This window comes from Syngnathus acus, chromosome 4 (assembly GCF_901709675.1).
Source record: "Syngnathus acus chromosome 4, fSynAcu1.2, whole genome shotgun sequence".
Taxonomy (NCBI): domain Eukaryota; kingdom Metazoa; phylum Chordata; class Actinopteri; order Syngnathiformes; family Syngnathidae; genus Syngnathus; species Syngnathus acus.
In genome coordinates, this window is record NC_051090.1 from 12468954 (window position 1) to 12494845 (window position 25892).

Here is a 25892-nt window from a genome sequence, read left to right on the forward strand (position 1 = left end):
AGCCCACCGGAAGTGCCCTTTCTCGGCATTTGTTGGGAAATCCACGCGAGCGGAAACGTTGCACTAGCTTAACGTGTCCAGCCGTGCATTTGTTTGTACGCGTGCGCGCTTGCAGTCTGCGTCTATGTGTCTGTGTGACAAGCATGTTGCCTTTATCCATCAAGGATGACGAGTACAAACCTGCCAAGTTCAATTTGCTGCTCAAGCTGTCAGGATGGATCAGGTAAGCGACGATGCTAACGCGGCCACCACGCAACACAAGCGCAAAAGAAAGCAGCAAGTTAACGTGCTCGTTTTGTTTTCTTTTGTTGGTGTGGGAGCGGGATACATTTATGTGCTTTTATGCGTTCCCAGGTCTATTTTGTCCGACAAAACGTCGAGAAATTTGTTTTTCTTCTTGTGCTTGAACCTTTCCTTCGCCTTTGTGGAGCTGAGTTACGGCATCTGGAGCAACAGGTAAGCCGAAAAGCACAAACCAAAAACGTGCAAGGACAGTACAACAGAACGCAACGTCTGCAAGGCTCGCCAATCTTCGCATTCGCCCCGTCGCTTGCCTGTTGCGTGCGACGTGGATGTGCCACGTATGTACGCACGTCTGTACGTGCCCGTGCTCGAGTACAGGAAGTGACGCAACAGGAGGAACGCTGCATTCGGGGGAAGTGGGACTTCCAACTAGGAAAAGTGCACTCCAAACACCCCTTTGAACGGGAAGATCCGAGTTGCAAAGTGTGGGGAAAAAAAGGACTATGAGAATGCTCTTGTGCATGCCTTCAGTCTAGGTCTGATCTCGGACTCGTTCCACATGTTCTTCGACTGCACGGCACTGCTGGCGGGCCTGGCGGCCTCTGTCATCTCCAGGTGGCGCTCCAACGACAGCTTCTCTTACGGGTGAGCTGTGGCCGGACGACATCATGGAGCGGGAGGCGAGCCCTCCAGGACCCGCCCACACCCAAACGTCTAACTTAACCACGTGTGTCAGCTATGTCAGAGCCGAGGTCATAGGCGGCTTCGTCAACGGACTCTTCCTCATCTTCACTGCTTTCTTCATCTTCTCTGAAGGCGTTGAGGTAACGTACACACACTCACATGAACAAAGCGTGGAAGTGTCATGTGCGTAACTCGATTACGCGTGTGACAGAGAGCTCTGGAGCCGCCGGACGTTCATCACGAGCGTCTTCTTCCTGTCTCAGTGGCTGGCCTGCTCGTCAACCTGGTGGGAATCTTTGTTTTCCAACACGGAGGACATGCACACTCGCACGGAGAGCAAGGTAACGTGTACGTGCACGCCACCACAACCACTTTTTGCAAAACTTGGAAGAGTCGCACTTTGGCGTAGGACACTCCGTGAGTTGCGCGCTTGAATGGTGTTGACGTGACAACTGGTCCAAGCCCGCCACCTCGTCCTTTGTCTCCACCCCCCCACAGGTCACGGACACAGCCATTCGTTGTTTAACGGCAGCGCGGGCCATGGCGACCATGGTGGCCACGCCCATGACGCCTACGACGGGCACGGCGGTCATGCCTACGAAGACCACGCGCACCACGCCGGTCACCACGGGCATAGTCACCATGATCCTGACAGTAGGTTACTTGATAATGATGCGTGTTGTGATATAAACGAATTAGATAATTTAAAATGGTGGCTATGGAAATAGTCTTTTTTTTTTTTAAATACAAAACTAAACTGACAATTTGTGACACTGAAAAGCATTCATGTCGCATGATGACGTCGCATGACGTGCAATGAAATGAAATGATGACATCATACGAAAACTGACGCATGCTTTGTGTCGACAGACGAGCGTCGACCGGGTTCCAGTAAACAGATCCTCCAAGGTGAGGCACTCCTACTGCAAACCCAACTCCACTTATTTTACTGATGTCACTTGTGTGCACGCGCGCGAATCAGGTGTGCTGCTGCACATCATGGCCGACACTCTGGGCAGCGTGGGCGTGATCGTTTCAGCTCTTCTGATGCAGAATTACAACTTGATGATAGCTGACCCCATCTGCTCCATGCTCATCGCGATCCTCATTGGAATCAGGTGACGCGGGGCTCGCGCGCACTCGCCACTTTGCGGAAGCACCTGACAGAGTCTTTGTCTGTCAGTGTGGTCCCATTGCTGCGGGAGTCCATCGGCATCCTGATGCAGAGAACGCCTCCATCCCTGGAGCACGCCCTCCCCGAGTGCTATCAGCGGGTAGGTGGTGGCGCCGCCTGCCGGTCTTAGGGCGCACGTTTTATGCGTACGCCGCTGCTGCATTTAGGTGCAGCGGCTCGAGGGCGTGTACAACGTGCAGCAGCCACACTTCTGGACCTTGTGCAGCGACGTCTACGTGGGAACCCTCAGAGTGGCCGTGGCCCCCGACGCCGACGCCCGCTGGATACTCAGCCAGACGCACAACATCTTCACACAGGTCGTTTGCCTCGCCACGTTGCCGTATGCGCGTGCGTCCCCAGGTTGGCTCAAATTGCGCTCACCACAAGTGTTGAACTTGGCTCGTCGTGTTCTTTTTTTTGGTTCTCTGACTTCGTTTGATTCTGCCGGGCCCATATGTGTGTGTGGGACTCAACGGTCTAAACCGAATTCAACTAATAGGGGCAAGGCAATGTCACATTTGTGTATGTCTTAAGTATCGGTTGCCGATATCAGCATCCATTACTTGATACCCTGAGATAAGGCCAGAATCGGCCATCCCTAGGAATAGTTGAACAATTTGTGTGCGTGTCGAAGGCACTTTTTTGTATGTTTTTTTTTGTTTTAAATCAGGTCAGAAGTCAAGTGGCTTCTGCACTCACTGACATTGAGGTTGGGCTTGGGCACGTTGCTTTACCTTGTTCTGCTGCGGTGCCCCCTGGTGTAACTTTTGTGGTGTGCGCAGGTGGGCGTTCGGCAGCTCTATGCAGAAATTGACATGGCTGCCATGTAGAGGCTCCTCCTCTCTGGACTTTGGGACCAATCACAGTCTGTGGCGGTGATCTCTGATCTCACCCGGGGTCACGGTGTGACCTTTCGTGGATGGGGCCTGACTGTGATGAACCTGGCCGGATCGCTCCACCCCCTCCGTTCGGCCCAGCCCTGCCCGCATGGAGCTTGGAGCAAATTGTGGGAAAGTGCCTTGGCTATTCATCATGGCCCCGCCCCCTGACACAATGCTGCTAGCTGATTGGACCGTGTGTGTGTGTGTACGCCCATGTGCCAATCCATGTGACCAGTCCCCAACAATAATAAAAGGTTGAGGTCAATATCATTGTTTGATTACACATTTAGTTGATGTCATTGCATTCCAGACTGACAGGAAACGAGACGCATGTGTTTGTGTGTCACAGATCACACCAGCATTTTTATTGCAATATTTTTTATTTAAATTGTTTATTTGGGCAAATACACAATACATTTATTACAGTTCCATTTCACATTTGACATGACTTGTGGAAAAGGGAAGTGGCTGGAAGCAATTTTCTTATCTAGCCCCGTCCCGACTTCAACCAGGGTTTCAATGTCTGACACACAATCTACATTATAGATTACTAATAATCTGGAGTTGGAAAATTATCTGTATACAGAAATGATTTGAATACAGCAATAACAATTTACAATGATATGCAGTAACGTTTAAATAATTTCAAGAGAGTCTGAGTCACTATTCCGAAGGCACCCCGGGTATCGTCCCCAGCAACAGGCGGCACTTGCACTAATCGATCACACGGCTTATTGTCTCTCACACTGGCGTGCTGTATCCTGACCATTGTCGCGTTGAGACCAGCCATCTCACGACAGAGCATTTCATCTGTGATTTTTGCCCTCTGGTCCAGCTTGTCGTACAGGTACAGCCCCATGAGGCTCAGAGCGAGGAAGGCGATGAAGATGTACACATCATCCACATCTTCCGTTTACAACACGTCAAGGCATATGACACGCCACTTGCTCCAGCAATTATCGATTGTGTACCCTTGGTTGTGCCAATGTAGTTACCCCAGTGAAAATATGTATCCTTTGCCGCGGGAGCGCGCAAGCCTTGAATGGAAAGCGGAAACCGATGCCGTACCAACTTGTTTTCAATAAAAACATGAAGAACACACGTTAGCGTCAGTCAACTTCCATTTTTAGAAAGGTTTTTATTGTATTTAATTTCTTTAAGTTCATTCGTGTTCTGCCGTTGACAAGAGGTGCGTTCAAAGACCAATCCTACAGTCGGAACACTCATTCACTTCACCAAAAAGCAATGATAATTACATGAGCTGTTTGCATAAACCTCGATGCAAAGGAGGTCCACTTTTTGGGGAAGATTACATGCTACAAGGAGTATATATTACAAAGGGGACTTTACATTTCATTGTGATGATCATCCCCTGCGAGCATTTTGACGTCTAATATATACGTCTATATATGCTACCCAGACGTTTCGGTTAACACACGTCTAAAGATTGTCTAAAGGTGAAATAAAAATAGACGTCTATGCCGTAGACGTCTATAGCATAGATGTCTAATAGACGTCTATATGTGAAAGATTTTTAGACGTCTGCAGGATAGACGTCTATTAAATGTCTATTAGACGTATAGATCATTAATCAATTTTTATTATTCAGGTATTTTTAAAGCAACTTAATATATTTGTATTTATTAATTCGAGTTAAAAGTGACAATGCATAATAATTAAATGCTGACACGACAGCAACATAAGAAGTGTTCATTTAAAAAAAAAAGAAGCCAGGCACGTTTTGTGATGAAATCATCAATAACGAGAATGATTTGAGTGAATGACTGAGAATGAATTTCAGTTCTGAAGGCTCCTTTTGTCCCAAGCAAGTTACAATTTACAGGTGGTGGGAGGCCTAAAATTGTAACAGGAGCTCTGTTAGAATGTCAACCCGTTAGAATAAATCCCTCACCCCCATCTCAAATCGGTGAGCCCAAGCTATCAACTGACTTTTTCTCTGCCGTCTTGGGGTTCTTTTCAGGTACTGTGGCAAATTTGCCTTCCAAGGCAAAGTTACAGAGGGGTACAAATTCTCACAACAGCAGCCCTGTTAGAATAAGTACCGCCCCCCCTTCCCCTGCCGCGGGAGCGCGCACGCATTGAGTGGAAGGAGGAGGTGCGTTCAGTGACCAATCATACAGTCGGAACACTCATTGAATTCACAAAAAAGCAATGAGTCCAATGATGAGTGCTCCCAGTGTGCATATTGATGCTATTGAATATTTTGAGAGGTGTTCGGCTGCGGATGTATTTGTTTTTTCCTGAACACCCGAGTAGATTTACCTACATCGGAATCTAATCCACCAACTGTGCGCCGTGCGGCCCAAAATAGACATTGTATGTTTTTTTCCATTTAATAATTTCTGCATTTATTATCATTTATAGACCATTATGTCTATTTCGATTGATTCATATCAATAATTAAACACCATTGTGCGCCTATAAAGTACAAAATAATTTTCATATTCGCTCAGGCGCATCAAAGGACACCGATGTGGGCTTTGGGGTCCTGAGCTTTTGGTTCTCGCGATGAGCTCAAATGCTCCAATGTGTCCGCGAGATTTGTCTCGGATTATCTTTGGCAATGTGACTAATTGTGGCTATAAAATTCAATAGCATTCGTGTCTATAGGCATTTGTCGTGTTCAGGTTTTCGTTGAAGACGACGCTGCATTCGAAGTAAGTGCACACAATGAATGAGACGTGCGTGAGCGTCGAACTCTCCTCGAATGTAGACGCTTTCATAGTCTCTTGCACTAATTTGATCATGGCATATTGATTCTCTTTGTGTTGAATGAACCCAAAAAGGCATTTTGCTTGCATCAGGCGGAATCTTCCCAAAATCCTCACTTTAGAGGAGACAAAACGTTTGAGCAACAGTCAACATTTAGCAAACAAATGTCAACATTTTAACGTCTTACCGACTGTGTTGATTTGTGAAAAATGATAAAAATTCACTTGATTGTGACATACGTGGTGTCGGCCCAACGCCAGCGATTTGCAAATGTTTTTTACCTTGAAAAACAATGCAGTTTAGGGCGATTTTGTTTTTTTTTTTTTTTTTTTTTTTTTTTTTACATGGATATTACGGACTACACCAGAGGGGTATTCCAGAAAACGGGTTATGTGAAAACTGTTAACCCTGAAATGAGGGAAAGTCTGAGTTATCCGTTCCAGAAAGAGAGTCGGTAACTCTGGGTCAGTTACTGCGGTAACTGACTCTGTGAACATAACCTGCTCGCTGGCAGGTTTACTATAAGAGACTCAGAGTTTCAACCTGTCTCCTCCCACACAAAAGAAGCGGTTAATCATGGATTGGCCATTAATTCAAAATCCAATCGACATGTGTCCGTAATCATTCGAAACGCGAGAGAATCTTCCGACCCAGATTAGATGTTTCATTATTTCAAATGAAACAATATCTTTTCGAGCGCTATTGCATTCTTTGATCAGTATAATTGATCTCAATAACCTTCTCCGGCCGTGGGATGCCTGATGTTGTAGTGGTACACTCGCCTGTCTTGGGTGCAGGCGCGATTCCCACATAGCGCGGATGATCACTTATATCGGAGGAAACTTTATGCATAGCACTACGTTTTTTTGTTTTGTTTTTCAAATTACACTTTATAATACCGGGGATGCAGAGCATAACTTTTTTCTGTTGGCTGAGCAGAACTCAAGGTTTGTTTCAAAATAGTATTTTAATGAGTGTTGGTGTAGGCTACAGCGTCACATTTTAAATGACTACGGTGTACTTACCAAAAATTCCAAATTTTCAAATTTGAAATTCACGCCAAATTCTCCAAAATTTCGTTTTTCCCTTCTAATTTCTACATTTTTCCACCGATTCAACCCGTTCCAACTTTCAACAGTTCATCTTTTGCCTACCTATTCCAGAACTTCCCACTTACCCAAAATTCCAAATTTTCAATTTTGAAATTCAACCAAATTCTCCAAAATTTCGTTTTTCTACTCTAAATTGCGACCAGCTCAGTGGCCTTGTGGTAGAGTGTCCGCCCTGAGACTGGAAGGTTGTGGGTTCTAACCCTGGCCGGGTCATATCAAAGACTATAAAAATGGGACCCATTGCCTCCCTGCTTGGCACTCAGCATTAAGAGTTGGAATTGGGGGGTTAGATCATCAAATGATTCCCGAGCGCGGCACCGCTGCTGCTCACTGCTCCCCTCTCCCCCAGGGGATGGATCAAAATCACGCGGGGATGGGTTAAATGCAGAGGACAAATTTCACCACACCCAGATGTGTGTGTGACGATCATTGGGACTTTTAACAAAAAGTTTTAACTTTTAACTTTAAATTCGACATTTCTCTACCGATTCAACCCATTCCAACTTTCAACTGTTCATCTTTTGCCTACCTATTCCACAACTTCCCACTTACCAAAAATTCCAAACTTTCAAATGTTTTTCTACTCTAATTTCTACATTTTTCAACCGATTCAACCCATTCCGACTTTCAATTGTAATTCCACATTTTCAAATTTGAAATTCGACCAAATTCTCCAAAATTTCGTTTTTCTACTCTAACTTCTATATTTTTCAACCCATTCCAACTTTATTCACTTTGTTCACCTTATGCTTACCATATTCACCCCCACTTCCACTATGCATACACAATTCGACCCTTGACCCCCACTTCCAGTGTAGCGGCCATCTTGGATTGACCCTGAAGTGCCCCCAATGAACACAGAATGAACCGGAAGTGCCCCAAGTCAAACCGGAAGTGCCCCAAGTCAAACCGGAAGTGACACAAATAAACCGAAAGTGAACGTTTTAAACCGGAAGTGACTCCAAATAAACCGGAAGTGACCTCCGCTGAACCGGAAGTGCACTAAATTAAACCGGAAGGGCCCCAAATAAACCGGAATTGACCTTATTTCAACAAGTGCCTTAAACAAACCATATGTGACCTAAATATAACATTTGCTCTAACTTTTACAATTTTTGTCCAATTTTACCCGTTTCAACTTTTGAACTCCAAATTGAACCTCTTGAACCTGTAGTTTTCGTTTTGTTACAAATTTTTAAAAAAATTGGCGCAAATTTTTTTAAAATTCCCATTCATGGTCTTCGCCTTCACACGCAATTTCTCCAGAAATTGCATTTTCTATTTATTATATTTTATTCTCACTTTTTTGTCCTGCTACTCCTTCCACATAATTCAACCGATTCACTCCATTCTACATTTGACGTATTCCAAATATTCACGAGATGAGCGCTTGCATTTTTCTTATTCCGAAACTTTTCCGTTTTCGGAAAATTGGCAAATTTACGACAAAATTTTCCCCATTCATTCTTAATGGCACATTCAACATTTCAGATTTACGTCGTTCCAGTCTGAAATTCACATCATTCAGCACATTCAAATCACATTCGGAAAGATTCTCGACATTCTCAAAATTGCCAAATTCAAAATTTCGCGTTTTCACGTTCTCGACCTAATCCACAACTTCCCACTTACCAAAAATTCAAAATTTTAAATTTTGAAATTCACGCCAAATTCTCCAAAATTTCGGTTTTGAACTCTAATTTCTACATTTTTCAACCGATTCAACCCGTTCCAACTTTCAACTGTTCATCTTTTGCCTACCTATTCCACAACATTCAGCACGTTCAAATCACATTCGGAAAGATTCTCGACATTCCCAAAATTGCAAAATTCAAAAATTTCACATTTGAACTTTCCGCAAAGTTTCACAAAAGTTTGTTTTTCACCTCTAATTTTTTCATTTTTCAACCGATTCAACCCATTCCAACTTTCGACTGTTAATCTTTTTCCTACCTATTCCACAACTTTCCACTTACCAAACATTCAAAATTTTCAATTTTGAAATTCACGCCAAATTCTCCAAAATTTCGTTTTTCAACTCCAATTTCTACATTTTCCAACGGATTCAACCCATTCCAACTGTCAACTGTTCATCATTTTCCTACCTTTTCCACAACTTCCCACTTACCAAAAATGAAAAATTTTCAATTTTGAACTTTTCCAAAATTTTGTTACACTTCTATTTTCTACATTTCTCAAGTAATTCAACTCGTTTCAACATCATTCGGCAGCATTCCCCAAGAAGTTATTCAAAGTCTTCGCCTCTGCTAACCAGTGCGTCAGTTGACCTATTTAATTATAAATTAATTATTAAAATATTAATTTGTATTTATTTTATTATCAATTATTATTAACCTATCTATTAAACGCTTCCTCTCTTGTTATCGTTTTTGTGGTGTCCGATGTTTATATTGTCTATCTGTATTGACCCCCTGGGATCAACAAAGTGTCGGTCGGTCGGAATTTTCACTGTTGATTCCGTATTCATACATTTAACATAAATTTTCAAGCATTTCTATGTTCTCTGGCAGGCAGGGGTTATTTCTATGCTACTGGGTGTGATGCTTTCACATGAGGTCAAATATTTTACGACTGTTTTTATATATTTTCTGAACATGTATTGGGCAACATCAGCTGTCTGTCCGTCTGAAACTTCCTATCTCAAACTTACAATGTGTGCCTCGGCTCAATAAAGGTTGGCAAAGGTTGGGAATCACCCAATATGAGGCACAGATGAAGGGACTCCTCAAATAAAGTTGACATAGTCGCGCCGCCAGTGAAGGCCCTCCCTCAGATGGTGTGGTGTACACACCGCAGGAGCGGAAATTGAATCTCCCGAGGAATGACAGTGGGGAAAAAGCGGCCGATCCACATCTTGGCTTCTCCGTGTACTTGCTGAGGGAGCCTCGGTGCGACTGTGCGGCATGCTCTAGGCGCGCCGGAACCCTCCAGTTGATGTTTTGTTTGCCGCTGGTGTTTCAGGGCAGCATGGAGTTGGCGTACGTATGCGATTGGGAGAGGTGCCCCAAAAACACCCACTGCCCCTCCAACCCCCTGGTCTGCTCCTGGTCCTGTAGAAACCTGGTGGCCTTCACCACTGACCTGAAAGACGACGGGGACAGTGGCGAGCCAGGTAGGCACGCGCATGCACTTCCTCTTAGCCAAGAGCAGCATCCGACGTTCGGTGAGCGCCTCAGCCACCATTCTGTTCGGTTGACGGCTTGACGCATTGCAGATGTCAGCCAGATGATCCACATCATGGACACTGAGCATCCCTGGGATGTGTACTCCATCAGCTCGGGCCACGCTGAGGTCATTTCCTGCCTGGAGTGGGACCAGTCAGGTCAGGTGACAAACACCAAAGTCTTGCCCAACGTGACACATTTTGTGCTTATCATATTCGGGAGACCCAACCTCTGAAAGGCAGCTCAAAGATCAACTCATCGTACAGGTGGCAGATTGGAGCGATTAAACAACAATAAGACGGGAAGGAGTGAAGACTTGCAGTCACGGCGTTCACAACACATCGTTCACAACTTCCTAGTCACCAGAATTAGCAGCGTTCCAACTGACGGTCTGACAAAGCGCTGAGAGAGACAACGCAGCAAGAATAAATAAAATAAAAATGGATGGCTTCCAGTGAAAGGCAGTGTGTTGTCGCGTCCCAAAAAATAAAAACCAAACATCTTCAAATTCCACTGACAGAGTAGAACTTGATCCTTTGGCAACATGCGTATCTCCTGGATGCTCTGGTTCAGTCTCCTCTGTCAGCCGAAGAATTTTCTTTCAAAATTCAATAAGCTCGTACAGACCCAAATTCCGAGACGTGGCCGTATCCTCGCCGTGGTGGCCCGAACAACTCGAGCAAAGACTTTTTGCACAAACGTGATCATGAGCAGCGGCGATCCACCTTGTTCTCCTGAATTTCTTTGTTGCCAATGATCTTTCAGGGCATTTGAATATCCTAGGCGCGTGGGTGCCTGTCTGAACAGGTATCCGTTGGCTTCGCAGGCTCCAGACTGCTGTCAGCGGACAGCGACGGGCACATCAAGTGCTGGTCCATGTCGGAGCACCTGGTCAACAGTTGGCACAGTGTTTTGAGCAGTTCTGTTGAGGGAGATCCAATCGTGGCGCTGAGTTGGCTGCACAACGGTGTCAAATTAGCCCTGCACGTGGAGATGGTATCCGCCCGCCCGGCGCCGCCACGTTTCTCCTTGCTCCGGCAGTCAACCTGTTTGTTTGCAGTCGGGTTCCACAAACTTTGGTGAAAAGTTCTCCCGGGTCAAGTTCTCGCCATCCTTGACCCTGTTTGGCGGGAAGCCAATGGAGGGTTGGCTGGCGGTGACGGTCAGCGGCCTGGTCACCGTGTCACTGCTCAAACCCGGCGGCGCCCTGCTGACGGCCAGCGAGTGTCTGTGTCGCCTGCGAGGACGCGTGGCACTGGCTGACATTGCCTTCACGGGAGGCGGCAACATCGTGGTGGCCGCCACCGATGGCAGCAGTTCTTCGCCCGTCCAGTTTTACAAGGTGCCCCGCTGATGCTGGCGACCGGCTCGCAGGCGGTGCCTGACGCCGTGTGTGTGTGTGCGCAGGTTGTGGTGAGTGTGGTGAGCGAGAAGTGCCGCATCGACACCGAGCTTCTGCCCTCCTTGTTCCTGCGCTGCATGACAGACCCGCTGAGGCGGGACAAGTACCCCGCCGTCACGCACCTCAAGTTCCTGACCAGAGAGAACTCTGAGCAGGTAACTGAGCTCGCTGACTTGACGGCCATCTTGGAGTCTCATTTGGCGGCCGCTGGAGTCTCTGAGTCGAAAAGCGTGCTGCCAGGCATTTTTTTATCTCCCTCCAACTGGCGTGCGAGACATGTGCTCAATTTGGTGGCGAGCACTGACGAGGAGGATTCAGCATTGCCAAGAAGTTTGCGCCACGTCCGGAGGCGCAAATGTCAAGTTTGAAAGCAAAGCGGTAGGAAGCAAAGGCGCCCTCCCACTCTCCTTCCTCAGTGAGCAGATCAAGAGGCTGGCAGCTATGCAGAAGTGATGCTCATTGGCTGGGAGCCAGGCTCCAGTCTCGTTGTCGACACAAAACCGCCACGCAGCTCTTTTTCAAAGATATGTCTTCGAGAGGCTGAGCCGCCGTCTCGTGTGCCCTTCAGGTTCTGCTGTGCGCGTCCAACCAGAGCGGCAGCATAGTGGAGTGCTGGTCGCTGAGGAAGGAGGGGCTCCCCGTCAACAACATCTTCCAGCATCGATCGCCCGTTGGTGAGTCCTGAGCACCTTTGACCTTTTGATCTGGGCCGACACGGGCCACTTGTGACCTTCCAGTGGGTGAGAAGCAACCCACTATCCTCAAGTGGAGGATCCTGACCACCACCAACGACCTGGAGAGAGTGTCGGCCGTCGCCCTTCCCAAACTGCCCGTTTCTATCTCCAACACTGACCTGAAGGTAGCGTCGGACACCAAGTTCTGCCCCGGACTGGGTAAGCGCGGCTGCCCACCCACCGCCGACGGCCGCCCGCTCGCGGCCGACGGACGGACGGCCGCCCGCCCGCGGCCGACGGACGGACGGACGGCCGCCCGGCCGACGGACGGACGGACGGCCGCCCGGCCGACCGACCGACCGACGGACGGACGGCCGCCTGCCCGCGGCCGACGGACGCCCGCCCGCCCGCGGCCGACGGACGGACGCCCGCCCGCCCGCGGCCGACGGACGGACGCCCGCCCGCCCGCGGCCGACGGACGCCCGCCCGCCCGCGGCCGACGGACGGACGCCCGCCCGCGGCCGACGGACGGCCGACGGACGCCCGCCCGCCCGCCCGCGGCCGACGGACGGCCGACGGACGGCCGCCCGCCCGCGGCCCACGGCCGCCCGCCCGCCCGCGGCCCACGGCCGCCCGCCCGCCCACGGCCGCCCGCCCGCCCGCGGCCCACGGCCGGCCGCCCGCCCGCGGCTCACGGCCGGCCACCACTGTGCTGCTTCAGGTCTGGCTCTGGCCTTCCACGACGGCACCATCCAGATCCTGCACCGCCTGTCCCTCCACACAATGGGCGTCTTCTATGGCGTCGTGGCTGGCTGCGGCGGACCAGGGCAGCGGCCGGGAGACGAGTCGGCCGTCAAACGGCAAAGAACTGGGGCGCCCGGCCTCCATTTCAAGGCCTTGCAGTTTTCCTGGACCTCGCTGGCCCTGGCCGGAGTCGATAATCATGGCAAGGTGAGGGTGCACGTGTGACACGTCTTTGTGGAAGCTAAGATAATGAAAGCTAACAAAGCTGCTCTGAAAGCAAATAAAAAGCATCGGGGTGACTACAAAATTGCAAAGGAAATGAAATCTCACCATCATGCCATTTCTCAACCTATTCTAACCTTGGTGGGACGTTTTGGCGGCGCGAGAGAAAAAGCCAAATTTGCGGCAAGGCGTCAGAGGGGTTGGCTTTGCGTTTTGTTGCGCAGAAGCTTTTGCAACGTCTGTCGGTCTGACACACGGCCGGGCTTGCTCTGTTTGCTCTCCGCCATTCGACAAGTCATGACGAGTTATGTGACTGGTTGTCAGCTGCACATGCTGAGAGTGTCGCCATCGATGGGTCAAGTGCTGGAGATGAACACCACGCTGCGCCATCTGCTGTTCCTGCTGGAGTACTGCATGGTGACAGGCTATGACTGGTGGGACGTCCTCCTACACGTGCAGCCTGGCATGGTCCACAACCTGGTGGACAAGCTCCATGAGGAGTACATGAGGCAAAACCAGGCCCTGCAGCAGGTCCGTTGCTGTGCTCGCCGCTTACTCGTTGATGCTGCCCTCCTCCGTGTGAGCCAAACGGTGGGTGTTGCAGGTCCTGGCCACGCGCATCGTAGCGGTCAAGGCGTCACTGTGCAAGCTGTCGACGGCCACGGCGGCGCGAGCCTGTGACTTCCACGCCAAGCTGCTGCTCATCGCCATCAGCTCCACCCTTAAGTCTCTGCTCAGACCGCACGTCCTCAACACCCCCGACAAGAGTCCAGGAGAGCGCCTGAGCGAGATCTGCGCCAAGAACTTGGACTCGGGTGAGAAGGCGGACCCACGCCAAATTCACACATGCTGGTGAGCTGAGACAATAGGGCCACCACTGTGTCTGCAGACATCGACAAGGTGATGATCAACCTGAAGACGGAGGAGTTTGTGCTGGACGGTGCCCCACTGCAGTCCCTGCAGCAGCTCATCCAGTGGGTGGGGGACTTTGTCCTCTACCTGCTGGCCAATCTCCCCAACCAGGTGAGCCGGGGCGGGGGTGAGTGCTTGGGGGTTCAACCCAATCTGTTTCCTGTTCAGGGTTCGCTGGTGCGGCCTGGCTTCGGTTTCATGCGCGATGGAGCCTCTCTGGGAATGCTGCGGGAAATGTTGGTGATGATCCGAATCTGGGGTCTGCTGAAGCCTGGCTGCCTCCCCACCTTCACAGCCACGTCGGACAGCCAGGACAGTTTGCAACTGCTCTTCCGCTTGCTCACCAAGCTGTGGCTGTGCTGTAAGAACGTCTACCCGCTCGCATCAACATGTATGAACGGCCGGACAAAATTTATCAAGTTTTTGGATGGGTCGTAAAATGTATCCACTATTTTTGGATCGGTCGTAGAGCAGTCGTTATCCTGGCCTGCATCGCCCACCTGAAGGAGCAAATGATGTCTATTTGTATTCACAATAAGCAACAGCGTCGGACAATGTTGAGAGAGTAAACAAATACATTTGAGCTCAGCCTCAGCAAGGTGCTTTTGATGGGAGGGGAGGGATCATGCCACCATGTCTTAACGTACTTGCATGTTGGCAGGCCGAGACGACGCCCCCCCGCAGGAGCCCGACGAGAGCCTGATCGACGAGTGCTGCCTGCTCCCTAGTCAGCTTCTGGTGCCCGGCATGGATTGGCTGCCTGTCAACGACGGCGTCACCGTCCGTCTGCAGGGCAAGCAGCCCGTCAGGCTTCACTTTGGAAAAGCCGCCTTGCTCGCCCCCTCAGATGCCCTTGGCAGGTAAGCGCCTGTTGTCGTGCTCGGCAGGGATGAGAATTTTCCGCGGATCCGCGGATTTCCGTGTTTTTTTTCCGTCGAAAGTATCATTTTCGTGAATCGTGTAAATCCGTTGAGAATTTTTTTTGTATATACACTTGGTGTATGGAAGCGGCCAGCCAATCGCAGGGCACACAGAGACAAACAACCATTTGCACTCACACCTCGGGACAATTTGGAGTGCTCAATTGGCCTACCAAGCATGTTTTTGAGAGAGAGAGAGAGAGCGAGCGAGAACGCGCGAGAACGCGCGCGAGGGACACACACACACACACACACACACACACACACACACACAGAGGGACCGTCTTCATCCGGGCTCACGTGTATACTGGTTTTCCCAAAATGCTTCATTTTAGTATTTTTTTTTTCTTCAAAACCTCGCATTTCCCAAGTGCAAGCCACCTTAGGACACAATTCTGCGTATCGCTATATATTGCTATAACTATAGTACATCTGTGAAAAGTGTCTCACTACATGTGCGTGAAAATTCACCCTATTTTTAAATGTGAACTTTTGACTGCTGTCAATGACCATGACAGAAGATGAGTTGTTTATTTTGCTTTTCATACACTCTTCTTTGAATTAGACATTGTGGGATGGACTTGTTAGACAAAAATGCTCAATTTGGCCATGTTTGTAACAGGAGCGCCGGCTGCCAGAGGACAGACAACCTCCGCTGTGTCCACATGGGCCTTTGTCCCACGGAGGAGAGCAAGGCATGCACCAGGTGAGTCATGTTGAGACTTGGAAGGGGCGGCGGACGCACTCAACTGCCAGCTTGTCCTGGCAGGTGCGGCTGTGTGACCATGCTTCGGTCGCCCAACAACAGCAACGCCATGAAGCAGTGGGAGCAGCGATGGATCAAGAACTGCTTGTGCGGAGGTTTGTGGCGCCGTGTCCCGCCCACGCTCGCCTGAAAGCTTGCACCTATGTCTCCCTGAAACTCCTATTAAAAGATGACCCATTTCCTCACTTTGAACTGTCGACAAGAAAATCTTTTGAGTCGCCGGCTGGGCCAGCGAGGTCGGTCAACAGAAGTGTTTGAGGACACGCTCCGCCAACGTAGCCCATGGCAAAAATATGGCAAATGGTGATTTCCTAGGAATGCCGTCCAAATGGTCATTTCAAAATGGAAACGCTTGCCTCTGACATTTCGGGGAAAACAGCGGCCTCATCTGATGTCCTCAAAGCATTGGCAAGGCGAACTTGCGGCAAATGGCTAGCTTGAGTTGTGTCTCCGCACGGAGAAAATTGAGGTCAGTTGAGGAAGCACGCCACAGACGGTCGCCCTCGCAATGAATGGCTTGCTGAGTGAGAAGCTGGCTTTTGTTGGGCCAGAGCCAAGCCTCGCTCACGATGAGCAATCAAAGACAGTGGAGCAATTGACTGTTGATTTTATTGGCTCGACGCAAGTTGACCGACCGGAAGAGCTGTTCACAGAACAGGCCGGAGCTTCACGTGGCTTTTGTCAGCAGATGACTCGAAAAGTCGTACAAATTTTTGTTGACTTTCTTCAGGGTCTGAACTTCCTCCTCCAACTCGGCCACACGTGCGTGGCCGTTCTCGCCGTCTCCCAAAAGCAGCTTGGTAAGAAGAGCGACAGACGGCTCCTGAGAAGCACATTGGGCTTCCTGTCGCATTGAATGGCGTCAGTGCTCGCTTACCCTGTCGGTCACGCCGTTCATCAAGGAAGCCAGCCTGTCGGCTTTCTGCAGGTAGGCCGGCTCTTCCTTCTGCCGAGCGCAAAAGAAAAGAGACAGGCTCTGAGTCGGCTGGGAAAAATCGCAAGCGCCAGCCAAAGGGATGTTTTTCCGATGCTTGCGAGCAAAAATGGCTCACTCGTGTCATGATGGCCACGCATGTCTGGCGTGCTACCAACGCACCTGAGCGTGGAGTCCGAGGCGGACGCACACTTCGCCCGACCGGCCGCCGTCGTTCTCCAGCCGGTGGCGGCTGAACCGCGGCAGGGGCACGGGGGGTCGCGAGTCGGGGAGGAACATGTTGGCGGGAGCCACCGTGATGCTGGCATTGGTCACTGGGCCTGAACACAAAGCAAGCGGGCAAGAGTCAATGCAAAGTGCGTCGGCCATCCATTCCTTCACACAAGTGCAACAACGAAGTCGTCAGCAAGTTCCTCTGGCACTCTTTTCATCCTTAGTCAACTGTCCACATCGCCAGTATCAGGCTCCCTCCTGTTAGTAAACCGTGTGCCTTTTCTGTCCTCTGCCATCAATAGAAGACATTCGTTAGTAAACAGTGTGCCTTTTCTGTCCTCTGCCATCAATAGAAGACATTTGCAAGCGATTGGCTTTGAAACAACGCTAAGCATTCTGAGCAACAGCAGTCCCCGTCACCAACTGACACTTTTGGATACAAGTGACACCTTTGTGAGCGAAGCAACGGACGCATTGTTTGCTTTGGACGTCCCACAGTCGCACTGACTCATCGTGGGATCCCGACACCAGGAGCGTCCCATCCATGGACACGGACAAGCAGGTGACCATCTTCCTGTGGGGGAACAAGCACGCATGTCACCACCACAATTGCGCCGCATCCCGTCCCTCCCAGTGGTATTATTCGCTGACCTGTGACCCTTGAAGGTCTGCTTTGCGTCGGTGTCGCACTGGAACAAGTTATCGGCCGGCGCACTCTGCCGCAGACAAACCCGCATGTCACTTCCTCAAATAATGGCCTCTCAAATAGGTTCTCATTTGTTTGTGCATATTAAACTGCTGATTCAGCTCATCTTTTTATGGCTTCACTCGAGGCTCTTTAGCCTTTGTCCAAATACCCGCAATGACCTCGGGCAGGATTTGCGTGCACCCAAATAATGTCCTTGACTCACCTGAGTACTCAGAGAAACCTGGAAGATGTTCCCGTCGCTGCCGCCGCAAAACAGGTAGTGTTCGCAGGGGTCAAGGATCACAGACATGATTTCTACATCAAAGAGAACTGAGAGGAGGAGCTCTCCTGAAGACAGCTCCCACAGCTGCGCACACACACAGCTTTCTTGAAAGATCTACAGGAGATGGACGACATAATGACCTCAACTGACCTTTACTGTTTGGTCCAAGGACGCTGTGGCGACTCGGGCCTGAGCTCCCATCATGCCACAGTGGAGGTCTGTGATTGGCAGAGAGTGATGAGAGAGGATGTGCCGAGGCTCAGGGGCGTGGCTTAGGTCCAACTGGATCACACTATGCATGTGTTTTGGGTGAAAGGTGGAGAGAGACTTTGGCTTTATCATGTCAGGAGTGACGCTAGTTCCAAACCGATGAGGGACAGCGCGGCTACCTGCTAAGACTCCACACCAAAACCACACTGTCTTTTCCGCCGGAAACAAAATGGCTGCCATCATCCGTAAACTTGATGCAGGTGACGTCCTGGTAGTGACGTGTGACCACGGACAGCAGCTTGCCTGTGGACACCTGGCCAATTGTTGAGCAGCATCAACCTTGTCAACAATACGCACGGCCAGCGGGACCCGCCAACGGCAACCCACCTCCCACAAATACACAGCTTCGGCCACGCCGGCCCCCAAGAAAATGCCGTCTGCGGAGGCACTGATACACGTGACCACGCCTGGACAAATTATTTTCTGCTGAAGCTGCTCCTGCAGGAAGTTACAAACACAAAACAGGAAGTAGTGCACTCGAGGATGGTCGTTCGGCATGTAAACAGCAGAGCGGCATAGTACAAAGAATAGACCCCAAATCGGTAGTGTAGCACCTATAGTACTGTATGACCTTATTTTTTTTAATGGCCCCCACTTTTGCAAGCCCTCTGGTGGCTCCAAACGGGAGATGCACGTACATAGCATAGCATAGCGCCCATGCTTCCCAATATGAGACTCGGTAAGTGCTTCCGAGCGGCAAGCATTTCCCCGAAGGTCGCCTGCCTTCAGTGTGCAAATCCGCATGACAAGAGGAAAATCAACAGCTGCGACAGCCACAAGAACACGAGTTGTGGGCGGACAGAGCCGACGAGTCTTTTTTTTATGGAACATTTCACCAGCTCGTTTCTTCGGTCGTCGCGTTTTCCTCCCCGCGCGATTCCTATTCAGATGAAGTGATTCTGTGCATTTGTGTGCGCGTCAGCGAATAGCGGGAAACACCGAGTACGCTCAAAGCAATCAAAGGGAAGCTGCTGCGATGGACGGTGCGTGTGGCTCGCCGCTCGGTCTCTACCTTCCTGTGGATCTCCCAGATGTTGATAACGTTTTTGGCCAGCTGCGCGGACAGCAGGTACTGGCCGTTGAGGAGGCACAGCGTTCGGGGCGAGCTGTTGCCGCCGCGGTACGAAAGCAGGCTGGAGCCGCTGTGCAAGTCGAACACGGACACGTTCCAAAGCTGAGAGCTGGCGTCGCTGCTCACCACTACCTCCAACGGGGCCGACATTTTGCGCCTCTTCCAGGGGCTGTGGCGTCACTTCCGCCACTGGCGAAAAAGAATAAGGCGCCCCCCAACACACGTTTGAAACTGCCCTGTCAGCCATAGATGTCTATTAGACGTCTGGTCTATGTGTAGACCTAATTTAGACGCCCAAAACTGGTCTATGTATAGACCTAAAATAGACGTCTAAATTAAAACCATCAAATATGATCATATTTCGAAATTTTAAAGTCTCAACCAGCTGTAAGTTGTATAAATAATAGGGGTGTAAATCGCGGGTTTTGTCACGATACGATATATCGATACAAAGAACAACGATACGATATTTGCCGATATCTTAAAGCCTGCTGTGATTCATTCACGATACATCACAATATAGTGCTCTACGATCGATATAGAACAATATCCTGATTTATAACAATTCATACGCAAAATCAACAAGGTACTGCAAACTCTTTATCTAGGAAATTACAAAGTGGTTCCAAACGAATGACTTTGAAGCCCAAAGGGGAGCGAATTTCCTCGTCTTCTTGGACACTAGCCATAGCACCAGCCTAGGAGCCGCGTAGTTGTCGGCTCCCTTTTCACGTGCCTGCTCTGCTCACAACACAACACGCAGCGCACTGCTCCCGGAAAGAGGAAGCAAGCAACAATGAACTGGATTTCAAAATAAAGTCGCGTCTAATGTCCGAGGTCAAAAACGGGCGATATAGATCGATGTTTACGTTTAGCATCGATGCCAACAAATCGTAGAGCATTATATCGATTAATCGATGTGTATCGATGAATCGTTACACCCCTAATAAATAATGTACATACTGTATTGGCCCGAATATAAGACGACCCCGATTATAAGACGACCCCCTCTTTTTCAAGACTCAAGTTTGAAAAAAGACTTTTTGAACACTAAATTTAATTTTTATACAGAAAATAATTACATCTGAAACAACTGATTATAACAATATATTCGAGTGAAAAAGCATGTTATTTTTGCCTTATACAAATCATGCAAAAACTGTCTATCACATCTTAATATCTGAACATTTAAATATGTAAACTAAAGTGCAATCACATTTGTAAATGAATGGCTTCTGGGTTTTGAAATGTAAATAAACCAATCTACTGTGATAAAAGTACAAAATTTCAATAACTGCATTAACCATCTAAGTGAAGTCTAACTGTAGTCTTGAAACAAATCTGAATAAGGAAAAACATTGCAATAAAATAGTGCAAACTGCTACCGCTATTGTTGGGGAGCCTGAGGACTGAAAAGGGGGTTGGCTCGGATGCTTATGCTCTTTTCGCCCCCGGGTGTCGGGCAGAACACAGGAAGGAAGACGTGATTCAGTTTTGACTGCTTTACTGAATTATTGGCTAAATAAATAAATAAATAAATAAATAACCATAAATGAAAAACTCTCGGCAACACACCAAACATAAGTCATCGATCGAGACAACAAAATACATTTGCTGGCGACCGTTAGTTGCCGTGCCGCTGCGTAACGGCTACTCGTACGATGCGAGGCAAACTTAAAGGAGCGCGCCGGAGCTGTCAATCAAACGGCGCGCACACGAAGCAAACCACGATCGGACAAACGGCACAACAGTGGACAGTAGTAACAATGAAATGTATATGCTCACTTTGTGTCAAAGACGCACACGATCACAGCAACATGCTCAGTCGATACCAGCAACCTTTAATTTACCGCTGCGCAGAAGTGAAAATCCGTGTAATGTCTAGACCTCGAATATAAGACGACCCCCACTTTTTTAGTCTTATGTCAATGCAAAAAACATCGTCTTATATTCAGGCCAAAACGGTAAATTGTTTGGCTTTGTTTTTAGCAACCATATTGATCCGTACATATGAAGTGGTTATTTCTGTAACCTGATGTCGATGTCTATTTTAGGTTATTCTATAGACCTAAAATAGACGTCTAAATTAGGTCTATTAAACCATAAACCAGCTGTAGGTTGTATAAATAATGAACAGAGGTTACATTGCTTTGTTTTAAGCGACCATTGATCCAGTGGTTATTTCTGTAACCAGATGACGTCTATATTAGGTCTATGTGTAGACCTAATTTAGACATCAATTTTAGGTCACACATAGACCTAATTTAGACGTCTATTTTAGGGCTCTAGAATAACCTAAAATAGACATCTATTTTAGGTCTACACATAGACCTAAAATAGACGACAAAATTAAATCCATCAAATATGAAATATTAAACCCAAAACCATTCTGTAAGTTGTATACATAATGTACAGAAGTTGTGATGGTTTGTTTTGAACAACCATTGATCCATGTGAAGTGTGGTTATTTCTGTAACCTGAGGCCAATATTAAATCCATCCATCCATCCATCCATCCATCCATCCATCCATCCATCCATCCATCCATCCATCCATCCATCCATCCATCCATCCATCCATCCATCCATCCATCCATCCATCTTCTATACCGCTTGTCCCCACCATCAAATATGAAATATTAAACCCTAAACCAGCTATAAGTTGTATAAATAATGTACAGAAGTTGTATTGCTTTGTTTTAAACAACCAATGATCCGTGTGAAGTGTGATTAATTCTGTAACCTCATATAGAAGTCGATATTAGGTTATTCCATAGACCTTATATACAGTGCCTTGCGAAAGTATTCGGCCCCCTTGAACTTTTCAACATTTCGCCACATTTCAGGCTTCAAACATAAAGATATAAAATTTTAATTTTTTGTCAAGAATCAACAACAAGTGGGACACAATCGTGAAGTGGAACGAAATTTATTGGATAATTTAAACTTTTTTAACAAATAAAAAACTGAAAAGTGGGGCGTGCAATATTATTCGGCCCCCTTGAGCTAATACTTTGTAGCGCCACCTTTTGCTGCAATTACAGCTGCAAGTCGCTTGGGGTATGACTCTATCAGTTTTGCACATCGAGAGACTGGAATTCTTGCCCATTCTTCCTTGCAAAACAGCTTGAGCTCAGTGAGGTTGGATGGAGAGCGTTTGTGAACAGCAGTCTTCAGCTCTTTCCACAGATTCTCGATTGGATTCAGGTCTGGACTTTGACTTGGCCATTCTAACACCTGGATACGTCTATTTGTGAACCATTCCATTGTAGATTTGGCTTTATGTTTTGGATCATTGTCCTGTTGGAAGATAAATCTCCGTCCCAGTCTCAGGTCTTTTGCAGACTCCAACAGGTTTTCTTCCAGAATGGTCCTGTATTTGGCTCCATCCATCTTCCCATCAATTTTAGCCATCTTCCCTGTCCCTGCTGAAGAAAAGCAGGCCCAAACCATGATGCTGCCACCACCATGTTTGACAGTGGGGATGGTGTGTTCAGGGTGATGAGCTGTGTTGCTTTTACGCCAAACATATCGTTTTGCATTGTGGCCAAAAAGTTCGAATTTGGTTTCATCTGACCAGAGCACCTTCTTCCACATGTTTGGTGTGTCTCCCAGGTGGCTTGTGGCAAACTTTAAACGAGTTTTTATGGATATCTTTGAGAAATGGCTTTTTTCTTGCCACTCTTCCATGAAGGGCAGATTTGTGCAGTGCACGACTGATTGTTGTCCTATGGACAGACTCTCCCACCTCAGCTGTAGTTATCTGCAGTTCATCCAGAGTGATCATGGGCCTTTTGGCTGCATCTCTGATCAGTCTTCTCCTTGTTTGAGATGAAAGTTTGGAGGGACGGCCGGGTCTTGGTAGATTTGCAGTGGTCTGATACTCCTTCCATTTCAATATAATTGCTTGCACAGTGCTCCTTGAGATGTTTAAAGCTTGGGAAATCTTTTTGTATCAAAATCCGGCTTTAAACTTCTCCACAACAGTATCTCGGACCTGCCTGGTGTGTTCCTTTGTCTTCATGGTACTCTCTGCGCTTTAAACAGAACCCTGAGACTATCAAAGAGCAGGTGCATTTATACAGAGACTTGATTCCACACAGGGGCATTCTATTTATCATCATCAGTCATTTAGGACAACATTGGATCATTCAAAGATCCTCACTGAACTTCAGGAGTGAGTTTGCTGCACTGAAAGTAAAGGGGCCGAATAATATTGGACGCCCCACTTTTCAGTTTTTTATTTGTTAAAAAAGTTTAAATTATCCAATAAATTTCGTTCCACTTCACGATTGTGTCCCACTTGTTGTTGATTCTTGACAAAAAATTTAAATTTTATATCTTTATGTTTGAAGCATAAAATGTGGCGAAATGTTGAAAGGTTCAAGTGGGCCGAATACTTTCGCAAGGCACTGTAGATGCCAAAATTAAATTAATCAAATATGAAATATTGAACCCTAAACCAGCTGTAATTTGTACGAACAATGTTGTATTGCTTCGTTCGAAACGCTAGAGGCAGACACGTGCATAAATTGTGCGCCACTGTAAAAAAACAAGAAGTTATAAAGTGTGCACAGCAAGTAAACTGCTCAGTCGACACAAGTTGCTTCTAAAAGACAAAATTAAAAAAAAGACACCAAGGAAGGCTGCTATGAGGTGAGTCTTCGAGGTTTTTCAGTAAGAGCTGTTGTTTTGTCCTGAAAGTTTGTCCATTTCATTATCAATGGATTTCAAGCTTGGATTTAAGTTGTAGCTTGCCTGCTAGCTAGTAAAGTAATCCCTCGTTTATCGTGGATAATTGGTTCCAAAAACCACCCACGATAAGTGAAATCGGCGAAGTATGGTCACCCTCTCATCTGTACATTTTTTTTTATCTGTACATTTTTTGTGTGTCAATAAATGTATATGAAACCATTTAAGTGCATATTTTATTATTAGAACATTAAATATTTTTTTCAAACATGTAAATAATACATTAATAGTATAAATAACATACAGAAAGTTTTGTATAAATATTGAAAATATAAATATTATACGTATGTGCGTGTAACATATTAACAAGAAGTACTGGGCAGGCTAACGAGTTAGCGGAAAGATGTTAATTCACGATCGTGCTAACACGCGAAAACGGACCTCTAAAGGAATTTAAACGAACATTTGGAGCAATACTACATTGTCCTAAAGGTTAGACCAGGGACGTGCGGTCAGAGGAGGCAAGGGAGGCCACGCCTTCCCTGCCATCATGAAAAAGGGAAAAACAAATTCAATTGTTTTGATTATAAAGTCATTTTCCATTTATTTTCAGTAGTTTTGTATCATTTTGCCAAAATGGCTGAATTTTTATAGTTATTTTAAAACCGCAGACGATTCGCTCGGAGGAGCCAACTTCCTGCCTTGCCTCCTCTGAGGATTGCGTAATCACACGGCTGCCTATGTTGACAGGCTATGCCAGTGGTTCCCCTAGGGGTGCGAGAATGCTTCCTAGGGGGTGCGAGGATACCCTGGGGGAAATTTACAATTTTTCGTGGATAATGGTCGGGTAACCGAAAAAAGAGAAACATTCTGGAAATCAAGAAGTCATTGTGTTAATTGGCATTAGGGTTAATGCTAATTAAGCCTTATAGCTAAACCAATTATTATTATTATAATAAATTATTTAGGGTTAGGGGTGCGAGAACTGGTTGGTGAATTGAATGGGGTGCGAACAAGGAAAAAGGTTAAGAACCACTGGGCTACGCAGTTAGACTGAACTGCTCTCTGTCTTTATGTCAGGTCTAAGTACCATCAGACATTAAACCACACGCTGGAAAGAAGAGGAGAAGACAACCAGAACAGGTTTACTTGCGAGGAGAACGATAGAGAAAGGAACCTCAGTTACAATCTCCATCAGTTCTGAGTCCTTACTCCACGTGCCCCTCTTTTTAATGTTTTGGTTGCCCAGGTTACAGAGGCGTTGCTACACTAAGGGGAGGGGAGATTGTGGCTGTAGCAACGCTGATTAGCTAAGGAATGTAGTGTGGTGTGAATTAGCACTTCATTGTCGGCCCGTGACCCCCGCAGAATTTGTCCTCTTTCCTCAACCAGCTGTCTTCCCCCATGGTTGGCTGACTCGTCCTCGGCTGTGATCAGATAACTTGAATTGCCGCTTTCCTGTGGAACAATGCAACTAAACCTTTGCTAACTTTATCTACTTGGTAAATTAACACACAATAATAATGAGTAACTTGTCCTAAACACTTCAACACACATTAAGTAAATGTGAGGTAACTGGTATGCAGTTCCTTAAACAAACATTGAGTAAATATGGGATAACTTGTATGCAACTACTTCAAACTGTATATAACACTTAACAAAGAAAAACAGTTCTGATCAACAACAATCTATGAACCAAACCTACAGTTAACTAAAAGGAATGAAGTTTCTTTGAACCAAACAAAGAACATTTTGCCTATGCAAATAAAGTCTGCTCAGTGTTACGGAAGGCCTTTGAAGGAATGGGGTCGAAATACAAAAAGTCCTGCCTAGCTACAAAAACAGATATGCTCAAAACTCATTGAATAAAGTACATAAGCAGACAAGTATATTCACATATTAAATCAATAAAAGAAACATTTTAAGCATATCATTATACCTACACACCAAATCAATAAAGAAGACATAACTAGACATTTTTGATAGGTGGTAATGACAAAGGTTTTTATAACTTTATGATCTGATATATATTTCTGAGCACTTTGAAATAACAAATGTTTTTTGATATATTGTCTGAATAGCTTAATTAA

General features: G+C 47.2%; 3 protein-coding genes and 1 long non-coding RNA gene across 10 annotated transcripts; 2 read left to right on the forward strand and 2 right to left on the reverse strand.

Moving 5' to 3' along the window:
* Positions 1-3247, forward strand: slc30a7 (solute carrier family 30 member 7). 2 transcript variants are annotated; one of them, XM_037249487.1, is made up of 11 exons: positions 1-223; positions 355-456; positions 775-888; positions 980-1110; positions 1191-1268; positions 1426-1581; positions 1798-1836; positions 1910-2045; positions 2111-2201; positions 2269-2418; positions 2884-3247. In XM_037249487.1, the coding sequence occupies exons 1-11, from the start codon at positions 144-146 to the stop codon at positions 2929-2931; spliced, it is 1125 nt and encodes a 374-aa protein (XP_037105382.1). In that variant the 5' UTR covers positions 1-143; the 3' UTR covers positions 2932-3247. The 2 variants fall into 2 exon arrangements, with proteins under 2 accessions (XP_037105382.1, XP_037105381.1); XM_037249486.1 differs by having other exon boundaries at positions 5-223; positions 980-1067; positions 1139-1268.
* A 2264-nt stretch (positions 3248-5511) lies between these two features.
* On the forward strand, positions 5512-15844 carry med16 (mediator complex subunit 16). Of its 5 annotated transcripts, XM_037249326.1 has the most exons (16): positions 5512-5660; positions 9645-9721; positions 9809-9960; positions 10063-10170; positions 10839-11008; positions 11073-11354; positions 11420-11569; positions 11983-12088; positions 12152-12307; positions 12810-13039; positions 13379-13585; positions 13659-13869; positions 13944-14327; positions 14628-14826; positions 15509-15592; positions 15656-15844. In XM_037249326.1, the coding sequence occupies exons 3-16, from the start codon at positions 9816-9818 to the stop codon at positions 15780-15782; spliced, it is 2559 nt and encodes an 852-aa protein (XP_037105221.1). In that variant the 5' UTR covers positions 5512-5660; positions 9645-9721; positions 9809-9815; the 3' UTR covers positions 15783-15844. The 5 variants fall into 5 exon arrangements, with proteins under 5 accessions (XP_037105221.1, XP_037105220.1, XP_037105222.1 ...); XM_037249325.1 differs by lacking the exon at positions 9645-9721 and having other exon boundaries at positions 9798-9960; XM_037249327.1 differs by lacking the exons at positions 5512-5660; positions 9645-9721 and adding an exon at positions 7860-7874 and having other exon boundaries at positions 9797-9960.
* LOC119121728 lies at positions 8832-25327 on the reverse strand. Its single transcript, XR_005097744.1, has 4 exons — positions 25315-25327; positions 22995-22996; positions 9005-9091; positions 8832-8865 (listed from the first exon to the last, which is right to left on the reverse strand). It is a non-coding gene; the product is annotated as an uncharacterized LOC119121728 (long non-coding RNA).
* On the reverse strand, positions 16238-19298 carry wdr18 (WD repeat domain 18). Of its 2 annotated transcripts, none has more exons than XM_037249459.1 (10): positions 19053-19298; positions 18368-18478; positions 18160-18293; positions 17921-18062; positions 17711-17854; positions 17451-17515; positions 17249-17373; positions 16749-16906; positions 16530-16598; positions 16238-16475 (listed from the first exon to the last, which is right to left on the reverse strand). In XM_037249459.1, exons 1-10 carry the CDS (start codon positions 19260-19262, stop codon positions 16320-16322), a joined length of 1314 nt encoding a protein of 437 aa, XP_037105354.1. In that variant the 5' UTR covers positions 19263-19298; the 3' UTR covers positions 16238-16319. The 2 variants fall into 2 exon arrangements, with proteins under 2 accessions (XP_037105354.1, XP_037105355.1); XM_037249460.1 differs by having other exon boundaries at positions 16238-16448; positions 19053-19297.
* Positions 25328-25892: the final 565 nt, after the last annotated feature.